Source organism: Triturus cristatus, chromosome 12, assembly GCF_964204655.1.
Source record: "Triturus cristatus chromosome 12, aTriCri1.1, whole genome shotgun sequence".
NCBI classification, from domain to species: domain Eukaryota; kingdom Metazoa; phylum Chordata; class Amphibia; order Caudata; family Salamandridae; genus Triturus; species Triturus cristatus.
Window position 1 is genome coordinate 815,087,503 of NC_140595.1, and position 15,511 is coordinate 815,103,013.

Below are 15,511 nucleotides of genomic sequence, written 5' to 3' on the forward strand. Positions count from 1 at the left end.
GAGTGGGCAACAAAGATGAAGCGAAAGAGAAAGAAGTAGGTAAAGACAAAAGAAGTAGTAAAAAAAAGATATCGAGAAATAGTAAGTAAGAGGGAATACATGAAATAGAAAAAGGAGAGAAAGCATGAAAGCAAGGAAAAAGGACAGATAACGAAGAAGCAGCATGAAAGATAGGAGAAAAAAGTAAATAGAGTTTTTTTCAGAAGAAGCTAGACTGCATCATGCTTCACTGTCAGATTTTGAGCACTCACAGAAACCTGTCAAGTGTTTTAAAAAGTGTTGTAAAGTGGGAATCTGTATATTCTCAAGCCTTCTGACCGGCATTTATCTTCTGCAAGCTACTCAGTGGCAGCCTGCGAGCTACTAGTAGCTTGTGGTCCACTAGCTGGAGACGCCTGTTGTAGACCCTGTCCTACCTGAGTGTGAACACAAGCAACACCAGACTGATTTTAGTCTTGTTGGGCCTCGTCAGTGAGGCGCGTTTGTGGACTGTGGACCCACATCTTCTCAGGAAGAATAAGTCAGCAAACATGGTGATGAATAGAAACACTTGAACTGATTGGAACCCATGGTATTGACTCGTTCTGCATTCATTACAGACAGGGACCACCCACATATATTTTAAACTTGGCCCTGCCCCCAGCGATTGACCAACTGTGTTTATCTCACATCATTTACATCTGTTTCTATAAGATTCTGATCCACTTCAAACAAGGCTGAGTGCCTGTTTTTTTCACATTTATTGTCTTCATAATTTCAGGGCCCAACTTGGACCCCTACTTACCATCTTTTGGGAAAATAACCATTATATCCATCATTCGGGACTCAGACTCTCTCCAATAAAGAGGGGAGGGTTGGCATTTCATGTCTCTGAACCCCATAATTTGCACAAATGGCTACACAGTGTTGTAACTGCTGATTGTTTACCCTCAGGAAGATGGAATTCTCACACTACACTGCGCTATGCTGGCACTCACTTTTTGCGCACATGGAGATGTACATTTAACTTACTGAACCTTCCTTACATTCAACAGAAGCAGACTGAATAAATAGACACTTTTAGCATCTGCAGCTCTGCACTGCTATGTGTCACAGTAGGGTCTGACACTTTATACCTTCCCAGCCAACCCCACTCACATTTTAGGTCTTGTCTTAGTCATCATATGCGCTGTCTGTTGCAAGACATACTATTATCTTAGAGTGATCTTAGAGCCTGCCCACTGATTACCATTGGTTGGGTTCATTGTCACTATCATTTGCTTGCTTTTTATTTGTTAGCTGTGTGGGTTTTCCTTCCTCTTCCTGTCTTTGTCCCACCCCTGGAGCATGGACACATTACTATGTCCTTCCACTGCTCACTTTTTTACTTTTTTCTTTTTGTTTAAGCACTCTACCAGAGTGTATCTGTTTTCTTGCTGTCACACTTGTGTGCTTCTCTAACTGCTACCACACTTTGTCTCTCTCTCTCCCACCCATATGCTTCTTCCTCATGCCCCTGCACTGTTGTTTTGTCCAAGTGCTATTTTTCCCACCTGCTCCACACTGCTCTCTTTCACCTATTTTATCCTTCCACCAGTGCTTCATGGAGCTTCCCCCATCTGTGCCCCATGTTGCTTTTGCCCCATGTTGCATCTACACACCTGCTTTAAAAACCCACGCCCCTATTCTTAACTCCAGATTGCTACTGCCCCTTTTCCCCCATGTTGCTTTAGGCCCCCACCCATGCCCCCGGGTTTCTTCCCCATTGTTGCTTTCCCCGCCAACTAAAAAAAAACAAAATAATGATTTTGCACAATTTTTTTAAAATTACCTATGCAGCTCAGAGCCTTAACAAAAAAAAGTGTCTATGTCATGTTGTAGGTGTGTGCTTAGAAAATGATGCAACTCGCAATGTCAAAATTTTTGTTTCATTAGCCATGCAGCACAGCAAAGCCAAACCTATTGGCTTTGCCAATGCTTGATTGCGATTGGGTTTACAGCCCTTGCAAACCCCGAGAGGTGGGGACCTTTCAAACTACTCAATAAGGAAGAATTAAAATGGATCCTGAAGACTAACATCATACACACAGGTCTGAACCGGCTTGAAGATTGGACCACACTTATATAAAGTATAATGGAATTGTAGTTTAATTGTAAATTACCTGTAACCTTTGATGCAAGTATTACCATCTTGACACCAATGTACATATAGCACTGGGGTCGTGCCCGTTTATTGCTTACATGTTTTTGTCCCACCTACCCTCTACTGTCCTTTTTTAATCCATTCGGAATTATGGATTTAGCTGGAGGCATTGGCATCATTCTACCTGCCATTGGACGATTGTACTTGGCTCTGACCTTTTTGTTACGTAAGCGCCGTACACTGGCAATTGTATAGAATTTCACCAAATTGGCTCCCCGTTTTTCACTTTTCTTTCTCTTTTACTCTCACCTTCGTGATCTATTTTTTCTACATGCTCTCGCTATCAGAGTTGCATTCAACACTCTACCACTCTGACACTTCCTTACCATCTTAAGATAGCCGACACCATTCTTATTTTCCCTTGTCCCTTGTTCATCTCTATCCAGAGACCACATGACCATTTCTACCCAATCGCGCTTCACCACACACCATAAAGCTAGCTAAGGGCTCTCTTCCTGCATCTCGGAAGCCGGTATTTACTGTCTGCAACCCAGGAACACGGACCTAGGCACACACTCTCTCCCTCCCAAATCCTACCACTACGCTTGAAGATACCATTCTTAAGACCTGACCTCATTCTTTCCTCACAGTTCAACCCTATATCTGGAATTAGGAGCACGCGGCTGCGGCTCCCTCCCCCATTGGGTTACTCAAACCACTGCGCCTTCCCCTTCCCATCACTGGATAGGTAAGCCCTCTTTTCCTTCACTCACAAATTTCTATTTCAGAGCGATTGCTCTGCACGCTCCTTCCTTTTCCCTTATTATTCTTGTTTGTACAGGTCTTACTAATACTGCGCCATTACCTTTGACGCTCTAAGCGGTCCGGTTCCCCTACACCTCTGATTGTATTTTTCTTGGTAAGCACCTGCCTGCTCATTCTCTGGCATCTATTTTAACTCCCTCTTCCTCCCTTACTACAGCTCCTCTATTTTACTTCCTTCAGGTCTGGCTGTTCACCATTCGTGCCCTCAGTTCCATATTTGTTACTATCCATGCGGGAGTTGCTAACATGCATGTGTCTCCCTATAAGTGTTTATTCACGGCTTAACTTACGTAAGGCGCGCACGTTCACTCTTCTCAGTTCACCGCAGAATCGCTAGCCTTTTCATATTTCTTAGGCACCTTCACGCGGCCAAGTGCAGAATGGCTATGCATTTTCCTTCCTTCCATGTTTTTATCTCTACTCGCACGGCCTCCTTCAGACCTTGTCATTAAGGCAAATGTGTAATTGTACTGTATTTATGAGGTGCACCCAAACCTTGCTACATGAAACAGACTAGTCCGTATTTTACTCTTATGTTTGTACCGGAACCGGTGCTCTCTTTTAATTATTTGTATTTCCTTTTTTCCCCCTTTTCCTTCTCCTAATTGTACCTTAGTTATTACAGACTATTGCACACAGGCATGCTTATTCTAAATGTCCTGATGATGATCCATTTATTGTATATATGGACTGAAACGCCGTCGACACCCGATACACATTATACACTGCTCTAAATTGTCATTTAATGTGTAAAGGTGTTCTCTTGCAATTTGTTTGTTACACTGAAAATTGTGTGTTTAACAAACCTACAGCTTGTCTGTATTGTTCCTATTTGAATTTAAAATATTAAATATCTGACCTCTGTCCGGCTGAACAAGTTATACAAATATAGAACTGACTGGGTCTATATTAATTTCCCCTCTTTTTACTGTTGTTTCTCTAGGGACCACTGTTCTTAAAAATTGCCAATGCTTGATGTCAAAGGTGTGAAGCTATGAATCTGTCTTCTCCAAAAATATTTAAAAATCATCTGCTGGGCAAACATACACAGAAAACGTCTTCCAGAGAAAATATATTTTTACCTGTGGACCAACCACTTCCCCATTCTCATCTCCATGAAAAGTGTGGGTCTGTCCCTCCTTCACCCTGGAAACACAGTGTCACGATTTTACATCCTGCCACAATGTGGCATTCACGACGGCCCTCTGGGGTCCCCCCTTTATCCCTGAATAGGATTATATATGCTTAAACAACTCACATTCCCAGCTCCACTTCATTTTCCAGTCCAGGTTTCCCCACCACCTTCACGATGAATCGCAGTCTCTGAAGTCCTTTCCGTCTCCGAAATCTGCCCCGATCACGCCCTGGTGTTGGTGCTCTAATCTCTGTCTTTATTCCTGGCTCCCACTGCCTTTCTGACCTCTTTCTACCTTACTTCTGTAGTTTTCACTCTCTTTCCTCTGACCCGTGCTCCTTTTCTGGCTTTCCAGTGTCCTGTCATGTGTCCGCTGGTTTCTCTGGTCTTCTCCTATCCAAGTTCCAGTTCTGCCTTCTCTTCATTGGTGGTTCTCGGATTCCCATCGCCTGCTCTCTCCCTGTACCTGTGCTCCCCCCTAAGCCTCCTGCTATCTCTGCCTGGTGAGCCTCCAGTGCACAAAAGACCTTGCTGCTGAGTCTCCTTGCACTCTGTGTGATCCTTCTACTATATTCCAGACCTGCCTTCTGATTTCTGTTTTCCTTGTTGTTTGATTCCATGTTCCTGCTCTGATTAGTTGTTTCTATTGTCTCTCTCCTGTTTATCCTGCCTCTTTGTGCCTGTGTCTGCCTTGTTCGCGGTTCTGACTGCATACACCCAGGCCTGTCTTGCATATGCAGATTCCTTGTCTTGCATTCACTGTTCCTGTTCTGACTGCATGTTCCTGTCCTGTTCTAGTTAGTGAGCAGATTTCAATCTCAGTTCTGTGTATTCCAATCCTGCCCCTGACTCGTGTCCTAGTCCAGCTCTTTCCTCTACCCATTTCCTGTTTCTGAGGACCCACCTTCCACTGTCCCCCTTCATCTTCTTGTGTGTTCATGTTGTTATCCCATTGATTCCAAGGGTGCTGGATACACTCCAAGGCTTGTTGATTTGGCACCCTGCAAAATGTGTGTGATACTGTAGAATATCCGCTTTTTCACATGGCTCCTGTCCTTTCTCTCTGCTGGACACTGCCGGTATTTTGACTCCTCAGTGCTTGTGTTTCCTTTATACTGTAGAAGTTGATTCTGTACAGTGTCCCAGCCGCAGGCACACAACCTGCCTGTTCTTTGCAGGAACGCGCTGCAGAAGGACTGGTTTCTCTTTTCAAACCCACACAGAGGTCTGCAGAGGAGGACGCGGGGAGAACCTAGGAGCCCTGGTAGCAGATCAGAGAGGAGTGACCTTCAAATCAGCTTGTCCTGTGGTTGGGAATGCGACCCACCAGACCCAGACTTGGTTGTTTTGTTCCACAAAAGTTTGGATGTGTCAAGACTGATCCCCCTGTCTGCTCAACTGGATGACCACCAAAGGGCACCCATGGACTCTTCCTGTGAAGTAGAGCAGTTGACCAGTAGTAACTAGTTTGGCGCTGGACTTGGTGGAGATTTGTTTTTTGAACTGGAAAGTGAGTGTCACAGCTGCTTTCCACTCCATGTGCACTAGTATCTGTTACGAGGACCCTCCAGAGGACTTTGGAGTGAACACCAAGGACTGGTCTCGGAGCTGGGAAGGAGAGGAGGGGAGGGGGTGCCGTCTACTGGCTTAGGCAGCCTCCGAAAGACCAGAGAGACTGTCTGCTGTGGACATGCAAGTGAGACACCCCTCCAGGCAGCTGAACTGTGCCTGCTTGTAGAAGATGACCGACTCTCATCCAGCCCTTTCGGCATGAGTGAAGGCTAGATGCAGCCTAGAGCTGGGAGTCCTGCATGGTGGCAGCAGGGAGAAGATGCCCCTAGTGGCCACTTGTGAGTACTGCTCAGGAACTGTCCTTGACTGTCCATGCAGAATGAAGCAGCCATGTGGAATGGAACTGTCACTTTAAGAAGCTAGAACTGTTTCAGGTACTGATTCAGTTTTTGTCATTTTGTCCTTATTTTAATCATAAAATATTTTTTTTGTTTTTACTAAATTGGGCTGAGACTGAGCTTTACTGAGTCGTTTCTTGAATCAAGTGCTGTGCAGACACTGTTAATCCTCAACATGCATCCTCTGAAGGTGCCTTCCATCTCGGTCCTCCGCTTCTAGGGGGTGGACAAGGCTGTCTTCGAGAAACAGTGTTTGTCTGACTGGAGGCCAGTTTTGTGCTGTGGTTGGAGATTCGACCCCACTGGGCAAACCGGCCTCCTACAGACATTTTGCAAGGCAATGCACGGGGTGTACATCTTTCCCAATCCCAAACCTAAAGTTAATACCACAGAAAAACATAGTTACTATAACATTTTATGCTGTATAAAGTTTCACAGCCATAAATATCCTAATTTTATAGTTTTGTGCGTAAGGGTCAATGAATGTGTGAGCCCAGGTGGCTTTTCTGCACACTGATGTCCAAGTGAAGTGTGTAAATAAACATGGGAACTAAGCTATCTGTGTAAAACAAGTCCACTTGTTGTGCTCCGCCTTTTAGCATGCATGAGCATTACAAGGATTTTCGTCTTCCAGACAAAACAATATTTTTGGTTCCTGAAGTACTCTCGATACACAAATACCCAGCAGTTTTTGGGGGGGCCTTTTGAAGTAATTCGACACCACCATTAGGTGTCACTCTAGGACTGCTGTCTTATCTCGCCTTAAGGAAATGCTGGCCATGCCTACAACATTATTAACAGAGGCTCCATTATCAGGCATATAGCCGTCAATAGTGCAACGGCAGTGTGGCCCAGGGCTTTGAGGAGCCCACTGCACTGTAGTTACGGGTGTATTATCCTACACAACCATGGGGTAAATGTACACATATTTAGGACTGGCGTTATCCATGACATTTTCATTTTACTCAAATTATATGTATGGTATTCTTACTTAAAGGGGTTTTCTGCCACTTCTCATCATCCATTGGTTTGTTATTGTATTGTTTACATTTTTCTTCAAACCAATGAAGTATACACGCGGGCAATGGGCATGCCTACTTCAGCCAATAGCTAACTTCTCTGAGAGAGATGACATCTTATCCTTTCAAAAGGAGCACATCAACTCACCAAGTAGTTACCTTAAGTGTCAGGGACTAACTACAATGCCTACTTTTAAGCCCAAAAGGTATTTTTGCTTTTAGCCCAATTTTTTTTTGTAGATTGACCTGTCCCCGCAGCTTCCTGACAATAAAGTTATGGAAAAGCCATGACAAAGACACACTAGCTTCGGCAATGGGCAAAGCCAAAAGACTGGCAGGCCACGTGAGACTGGTTGGCTTTGCCAATGCTTGTTCTTACTTGCATTAGGAGTCATGGCACCTTTGCTATACCACTGCCATACACAATGAATCCATCTGGATTAATAAAACCATTCACAACTATAATAAGATTCATTAGGTTTATCCTAGCTTTGTACTTGCCCATGTTGGTTACCAGTGAACCGATCACTGGCAGACACGTGCCATGGAGTGGATCTTACATACCTTGGTAATTCATCGTCTGATTCAGCCAGAATGTTTTCTGCCCCACTGCAGGGTGCAAAACGCAGGGTCTCCTAGTCCAATACAAAAAGCAGACCATTAAGAAGTGATGTGTCACAGGAACAGCGTGGAGCGAAAAAATGTGTGAACACAGACGGCGAGGCAAGTTATGGCACTTCAACAATATTAAATATCTTTATTATGTTTAGTTTTACAAATAGATTTATTTTATTGTAGTTTGAGTTTTTATAAAGCGCAACATACCAGCTTGTAGGAGCAAGGCAAAGTTTCATATTTATAAAATCTTACATGTCATTTTACAATGTATGCACAAGTGAATTCCCTTACATGTCTGACAATTAATTATTTATACTGAATTTTAATTTTCAGAGGCGCAGAGGGTGGCGATGAACTGCCAGAATCTATACCCACTCATTCCTGTGTAGACAGTAAGTGGCCAGGGTTGCGAGTTACCGCAGCAGGGCTATCAAACCACAAACCCGATTCCAGGCACCGGGTGGGATCCCGAGACACTTCCGTGGGGTAGGACCTGCTCATAACGTTGTGTGGAGCTGATGGGACAGATTCCAGGCACAGGGTGGGATCCTGAGACACTTCTGTGGGGTAGGACCTGCTCACAACATTGTGTGGAGCTGAGGGGGCTGATTCCAGGCACAGGGGGATTCTGAGACACTTCTGTGGGATAGGACCTGCTCACAACATTGTGTGGAGCTGAGGGGGCTGATTCCAGGCACAGGGGGATTCTGAGACACTTCTGTGGGGTAGGACCTGCTCACAACATTGTGTGGAGCTGAGGGGGCTGATTCCAGGCACAGAGTGGGATCCTGAGACACCTCCGAGGGGTAGGGCTTGCTAACAACATTGTGTGGACCTGAGAGGGTGGATTTCAGGCACAGGGTGGGATTTGGAGACACTTCCGTGGGGTAGGATCTGCTCACAACATTGTGTGGACCTCAGGGGCTGTTTCCAGGCACAGGGTGGGATCCTGTGGCACGTCTGTGGGGTAGGACCTGCTCACAACATTGTGTGGAGCTGAGGGGGCTGACTCCAGGCACAAGGTGGGATCACAAGACAGTTCCGTGGGATAGGACCTGCTCATAATATTGTGTGGAGCTGCGGGGGCGGATTCCAGGCACAGGGGAATTCTGAGACACTTCCGTGGGGCAGGACCTGCTCACAACATTGTGTGGAGCTGAGAGAGCGGATTAGAGGCCCAGGGTGGGATCCTGAGGCACTTCTGTGGGTAGGACCTGCTCACAACATTGTGTGGAGCTGAGGGGGCAGATTCCAGGCACAGGGTGGGATCCTGAGAGACTTCTGTGGGGCAGGACCTGCTCATAACATTGTGTGGAGCTGAGGGGGCGGATTCCAGGCACAGGGGGATTCTGAGACATTTCCGTGGGGCAGGACCTACTCACAACATTGTGTGGAGCTGAGGGGGCAGATTCCAGGCACGGGGTGGGATCCTGAGAGACTTCTGTGGGGCAGGACCTGCTCATAACATTGTGTGGAGCTGAGGCGGCGGATTCCAGGCACAGGGTGGGATCCTGAGACACTTCTGTGGGGTAGGACCTGATCACAACATTGTGTGCAGCTGAGGGGGCAGATTCCAGGCACAGGGTGGGATCCTGAGACACTTCTGTGGGGTAGGACCTGCTCACAACATTGTGTGGAGCTGAGGGGGCTGATTCCAGGCACAGGGTGGGATCCTGAGACACTTCCGAGGGGTAGGACCTGCTAACAACATTGTGTGGACCTGAGAGGGTGGATTTCAGGCACAGGGTGGGATTCGGAGACACTTCCATGGGGCAGGACCTGCTCACAACATTGTGTGGAGAAGAGGGGGCGGATTCCAGGCACAGGGTGGGATCCTCAGACACTTCCGTAGGGTAGGACCTGCTAACAAGATTGTGTGGAGCTGAGGGGGAGGATTCCAGGCACCGGGTGGGATTCAGAGACATGTCTGTGGGGTAGGACCTGCTCACAACATTGTCTGGACCTCAGTGGGCTGATTCGCGGCCCAGGGTGGGATCCCGAGGCACTTCTGTGAGGTAGGACCTGCTCACAACATTGTGTTTAGCTTAGGGGGCAGATTCCAGGCAAAGGGGGATCCTGAGACACTTCCGTGGGGTAGGACCTGCTCACAACATTGTGTGGAGCTGAGTGAGCGGATTCCAGGCACAGGGTGGGATCCTGAGACACTTCTGTGGGTCAAGACCTGCTCACAACATTGTGTGGACCTCAGGGGGCTGATTAGAGTCCCAGGGCGGTATCCTGAAGCACTTCTGTGGGGTAGGACCTGCTCACAACATTGTGCGGAGCTGAGGGAGCTGAATCCAGGCACAGGGTGGGATCCTTAGAGACTTCTGTGGGGTAGGACCTGCTCACAACATTGCGTGGACCTGAGGCAGCTGACCGTACACCTGCTTGATGCTGCCTTATACTTGTTGTACTAAGAGGGGGTGCCTCTACACAAGGGGTTACAGGTGTATGTGCACGTACACACATGCAGCCGATTTTAACATACCACTAGTGTGAGACTCAAGTGGAGGATTTCCTGGACCCCAAACCTCATGCCAGGGCTCTGAAAATGTTCATGTATGATGACAGTTTATGTCATGCACACCGGGACATGGCAGTGGTTCTTTAATAGTTAGCACTACAGACAAAGATATGCTACATGTGGAGAGGGGGTGGAGTGATAATGCATATATCAGGAAACCAGAGCTACATTTTACAACTGGTTTATATTATTAATTTACCACCCCTGCAGTCCGTTTAGCACACCAATTTAGTTCAACTACATGTTCGAGGCATATGCTCTGTAGATTGTATACTGTAGCATAGATCGCCATCTGGTGTTGGGCTCGGATGTTTGCACTTTGTTATTGTAGAAGTCGTTGTAGTCACGAGATAGGTGACTCCTGCTTTGGTTATTAGTGTGCATGGGCATCAACTCCATGATAATCCAAGAAGCAGCCCCCACTTCAAACTTTCTTGATTTTTGGAATTACCAAGCTGCATGACGTAGCAGATCTCAATGTCCTTCTAGGACTATAGGTCTGAACCAAATGCAGAATCCATTGAGGCCTTTCTTATGGTACCGTCCATAGGCTGTACAAAGGGCCTCAAATGGTATCCTTTGTTTTATGGGTGACCAGTGCAGTGAGGGTAAAAAGCTGAAACTGAATGATGTTTTGAGATCTTTGATGGCAGCTTGGCTGCGGCATTCTGCAATCTCCTTACCACATATAGTGGACAACCAAGGTAAAGGGAGTTCCCATAGTCAAAGCGAGATAAAATAAGTGCCTGGACAACGGATTTCTGAGCTGAAAAAGAGCGCATATCTAACCTCTTCCTAAGCATTCTCAGCATGCCCTAACAATTGGCTGCTACGTTCCTGGCCTGTGTCTCGAATGAGAGTTTATTATCTCTCCAGATGCCTTGGCTCTTCACTGCAGTTTTAGTAGCAGGAAGACCTCCTAGTGAGTTTGGCCAACTCAGCGAAGACCACCGGTCAGCCTCATTGCCGACTACCATCACTTCGGTTTTGTCCCCGTTAAGTTTCAAGCAACAGTTTGTCATCCAGTCAGCGACCTCCTTCAGACAAGGTCCGAGTTGTTGAGCTTGTGATCGATTAATTGGAGCAAGAGACATAACGATTTGAGTATCGTCAGCATAAGATGGTAATTGTGGGAAGTTGGCCTGGTATATGCCGTCCACTAGTTATAGTGGGCACCTTGCACCAGTCCAAACGACCCTTATTGATGATTAGGTTAAAGACAACCTTTATTGAAAGCTATCCTAGTGGTAGCTATGGAGAGCAGCCTCCGGGCTAAGTCTCAAAGGAATGTAAAGCAGCTTGGTTTACCAGATTATAACCTCTTGAATGACCAAATGAAAGGAGAACCACACCAGGTATATATAAAATATATGTATTTATTTCTAAACACTCTCTACTAACCTCTTTATGAGATTAAAAATCAAGATACACAATATTAAAGCACTAGAACGACAGTAAATAGCACAATACACAATGGGCCCCAGGGGGAGACCAAACCATATATTAAGAAAGTGGTATAAGAACCACGACTTGACTAGACACAGTGCCTAGAGTATGTAGAATTGTTAAGACCCCAAGGAACCACCCAAGGCAGTGACACAGGGGACCCACAGGGGACGCGTGCAGTGTGAGAACACAGCCGCGAGCTCCGTACAATCCTATGGGAAAGTCGCGGTTGGAATTTTAAAGATTAAGGACACTTAGGAGAGGACTTTGAGCAAACCCTTTCAAACTTAGAAGGTTCTAAGGCCAGCACCCATGTGAGCACTGGAGTACTCGTTTTACCTAACCCAGGGAAGCTGGGTGCATAGGTGTCAAATGGTGTCAGGAATCTTCGTCGTTTTCTATGGCGAGATGCTGCAAAGTGTTGCTGCCGTGAAGAGGAGAAGTGTCCAGTGTGATCCAAGCCTGGATCAGAGATGTGAAGAACCTGAAAGCAGAGGGGTCAGAGTCTGGGTCACTTCAGGGTGACCAGGGGCACGGTAGACCAATGCCCACCAATGTCGGGTGTTTCAGGTGCGAAGAGGTGAAGCTTGACTCCACTGCTACGGGGACCAGGAGGTGTCGAGTAATAGTAAATCATACTATTCCTTAGGTTAGAGCGCCATCTACTGCAAGTCATTGCAATGACTTTCGTTGTAATACCCGCGTTGTAAATGTATTGCGGTGTAAACACCGCGATGTAACCGATGTTTCCCATCATACGCCTGAAAGCTCCTGTCCTTGAGAAAGGACGAGAGCCGCTGTAGTGGTAGATCAGCTATGCCTACACGTTTAAGTCTCTGTACCAACAGTGGGTGGGCCACGGTATCGAAAGACACACTTAAGTCGAATATAATACCTGCTGCTGAACCCCCTGGCCAAGGATCTGCATACGTTCCTTCGTCACTGCGAGAACCGCAGTTCCAGTACTATGTCCTTGCCGAAATCCAGTTTGCATGGGGTGCAAAATATCATTCATTTCAAGGAATGATGATAGATGCTGATTGACATGTTCCACTAGCACTTTCCCGATCCCTGATAACAGGGATATCGGTCTAGAAGTTTCAGCTAATTGCGGGTTTGAGGATGGTTTCTTTAGCAGTGGCTTTACCACTGCTTGTTCCCAGAAGGACGGGACTTCTCCACAGCGTAGAGAGATTTAATAACTTTGTAGCAGCAGGTATATGGGATTGGTCCCTTGCTTCAGAATATACAGAGTTCTGGATCGAGCGGTGAGCCTGATGTAACTCCCTTAAGTAGTGCCTGCAGACAGGGGCGGCCGGCATGGCTCGCGCGGGGGGAGCTGGGTTTAGAACTAAAAAAAAAAAATGTAAAAAACCTTACCTCGAGGCCGGGTCCCGCGTCTTCTGTGCACCTGGTCTCCTGAGTCCGCTTCCTGGGACAGGAAGCAGGCAGCCAGGCTCCCACCCCAAAGGCAATCACAATGCTCCAATGGAGCGTTGCGATTGGTCTGTGCGCCGTGACACGGCGCTCAGCCCGGGGCGGGAGGGGTGGGCATGTTCTCCATGCAGGCTGCAATGCAGCCTACATGGAGAACAGGGTAGTGCGCATGAGTGCGTAGAGTGGTCAAACCAGTCCGCCCCTGCCCTGCTCCGTGAGCAGAGCAGCCCCGCCCACGCTCCCGCCCGTAAAGGAAACATAACATGATAACAACTGTAAGTTATTATCATGTTATGTTTCCTCTTCTCGCACTGCTTGAAAGCAGTGGGGCGACACTCCTCCGCCATAGCGGAGGAGCCGCCACTGCCTGTAAATCCTACTCCTTGGTGAAAGGGAAGTCAAGAGTCCTTCTGTGAGTGAATCTGGTCAACAGGCAGTGCTTAGTTTGAGCTGGTGGTTTCCGGTGCTCGGCACCGGCACTGAATTGTCAGCACCAGGCCCTGTGACAGTCTGCCACAAGGTGGTGCTGTCTGGCTAATTTAGAGATAACCACAACAGTTAATTATTAACTCAATATACATTCAAAATGAATATTACTTGCCACCCAAGCCATTCGTATAGCTTTGGGGGCCTGAAATAGTCAGAACTGTCACACATTTAGGAGTGTAAATGTTAGTTCCTGTGTTGTTACTGTCCTTGGCAGCGCTGGCAGGGGTGATGGGTGGTAAAAGGTGCAGACGAGAGCCCGGCACTTCTTTTTTTGCAAACTAAACACTCTCGCCAGGAAGAAACAGATCATTTTTTCGGTTTTTTTGTTGTACCAGAAGTGATCCATATATATCCATTTTTTTTGAGTAAATTAATTGGCCAAATCCTCACAACCTGCCGCCGAGGGAGAGGGTTCAGACGTCCTCAAAGAGGGTCTATAGAAGATGGAACTATTTGAAAGGGTTCTCTGGCTGAATGCCACGCGTCCTCCCTTTTGGATGCATAATAGGCCGACGGAGCCCTTCTGATTCCAGATTGATATTTTTTAAAGCCTCCTTATGTTCTAATTTACTCCTTGACTCGTAGGCTTTTCTCCACCTCTGTGTGCTGGGATGTGTGTTGCTTTCTGTGCGGGGATGGTGGTCGGTATGTCTGTTGGTCTGTGTGCACAGGTTGTCACTGTGTGTTATGAGGGTGCGCCTAGAAGTCTGTGTGTTATGCATGTGCGCACTGACACGCGTACGTCTGTTGATGCCCAATCAGTGGTGCCTCCGAGGCGAGGTGGGAGGGGCGTGGCAGCACCAGGAATAGAGCATCTTTCTTGTCTTTCACATCCCACCTTGTTAACAGTATCCTTGGGGGAGGGGTTTAAAAGCGTAATTCAGGCGCACTGACAGGCTGACACTGACTCCGCCCCCCTCATGCCTCCACACCGGGCCTGCCCCGCCCTCTCCTTGGGAAGTCTCAGAATACACTATTGTCCCATTGCAGTTCAGCACCTGGTACAAGGAGCACACGTACACAACAGACACACACTCCTCGCTAAAATATGTGTATACAAGGTCCACTGTTACTATCAGACAGCCTACTTCATGCACACACAGTCCACACACATATACACACACACACACACACCCTGCGATGTTAGGGGTTCCTCCTTCTTCACTGCTTCTCCCCCGTTCTCTTCTACCTCTCCATCTCGGCTCCTTTCCTCTCCCTCTCTATACCCTTCCCCCACCCCTCCCATTAATTCCCTCTGACCCTTCTCTCCTCCCAGGCCCCCTCCCCACCTAACTTGGTGATGTGAAGCCCACGAGGCCGGACAGAGGGTACCTCTTCTTCCGGCTTCTGCTCAACAACAAGGACTCGTTCCCTTCAGTCCCGGTGCCGCTGTGTCTCTCTGTGCGATCTTGTTCCCGTGCCCCTTGCAGCTGGTAGTGCCAGGGGTTCTCCGTGCCTTCCTCACGCCAGGGCTTTGCACAAGGCTGCCTGCCCGCACCACAACAAAGCAGGCAGAGGGTTATGTATTTCTGGAGCGGCGGGCAGGGCAGGATGTGACCTCAGCTGCAGGCAGAGGAGACCCCCGTGCAGGAAAGCAGGAATCCTACACACTCTTCGCTGGAGCCCAGCCAAGCCCCTCCCGCCTCACGCCCCAGGCCGGGGGACTCAATGTGCATTCAATCAGATAGCTGACGGAGTTAATGCACTTGCTGCAAAGATCTGTGTATGCAGGGATTTAAGAAATAAAAATATATTGCATTAAGATATATAATAACTGATTCACAGCTAAAAACAGCCAGCACTGTTGGCTTTGTCAATGGTTGTTAGCTGTTTAAGAAAAATGAGGAACAATAGTAATTCTGTTGTAACTAACTAATGATTAAAATGAATTAATTCTGAAAGTGTGAGACTGTGAATGAAATCTTACTGAGGCCTGTGGAAGGGGGTAGAGGTCTTCCGGGTGCCTCAGTCACTCCTTTATGT

The 15,511-nt window shown here is 47.3% G+C and overlaps 1 protein-coding gene across 2 annotated transcripts in view; it reads right to left on the reverse strand.

Annotated features, from left to right (window-relative positions):
* LOC146782961 (phospholipid scramblase family member 5-like) overlaps positions 1–15,122 on the reverse strand; it is a 47,411-nt gene extending 32,289 nt beyond the window's left edge. For both annotated transcript variants that reach the window (XR_014972076.1, XM_085637953.1), the window contains exons 1-2: positions 14,861–15,122; positions 7,576–7,646 (exon numbers count right to left, since the gene is read on the reverse strand). Coding sequence is in view for 1 of the 2 variants with exons in the window: in XM_085637953.1 (XP_085494079.1) it covers positions 7,576–7,588 (13 nt within the window). In the remaining variant the exon portion in view is untranslated. The remainder of the gene's footprint in view (positions 1–7,575; positions 7,647–14,860) is intronic.
* Positions 15,123–15,511: the final 389 nt, after the last annotated feature.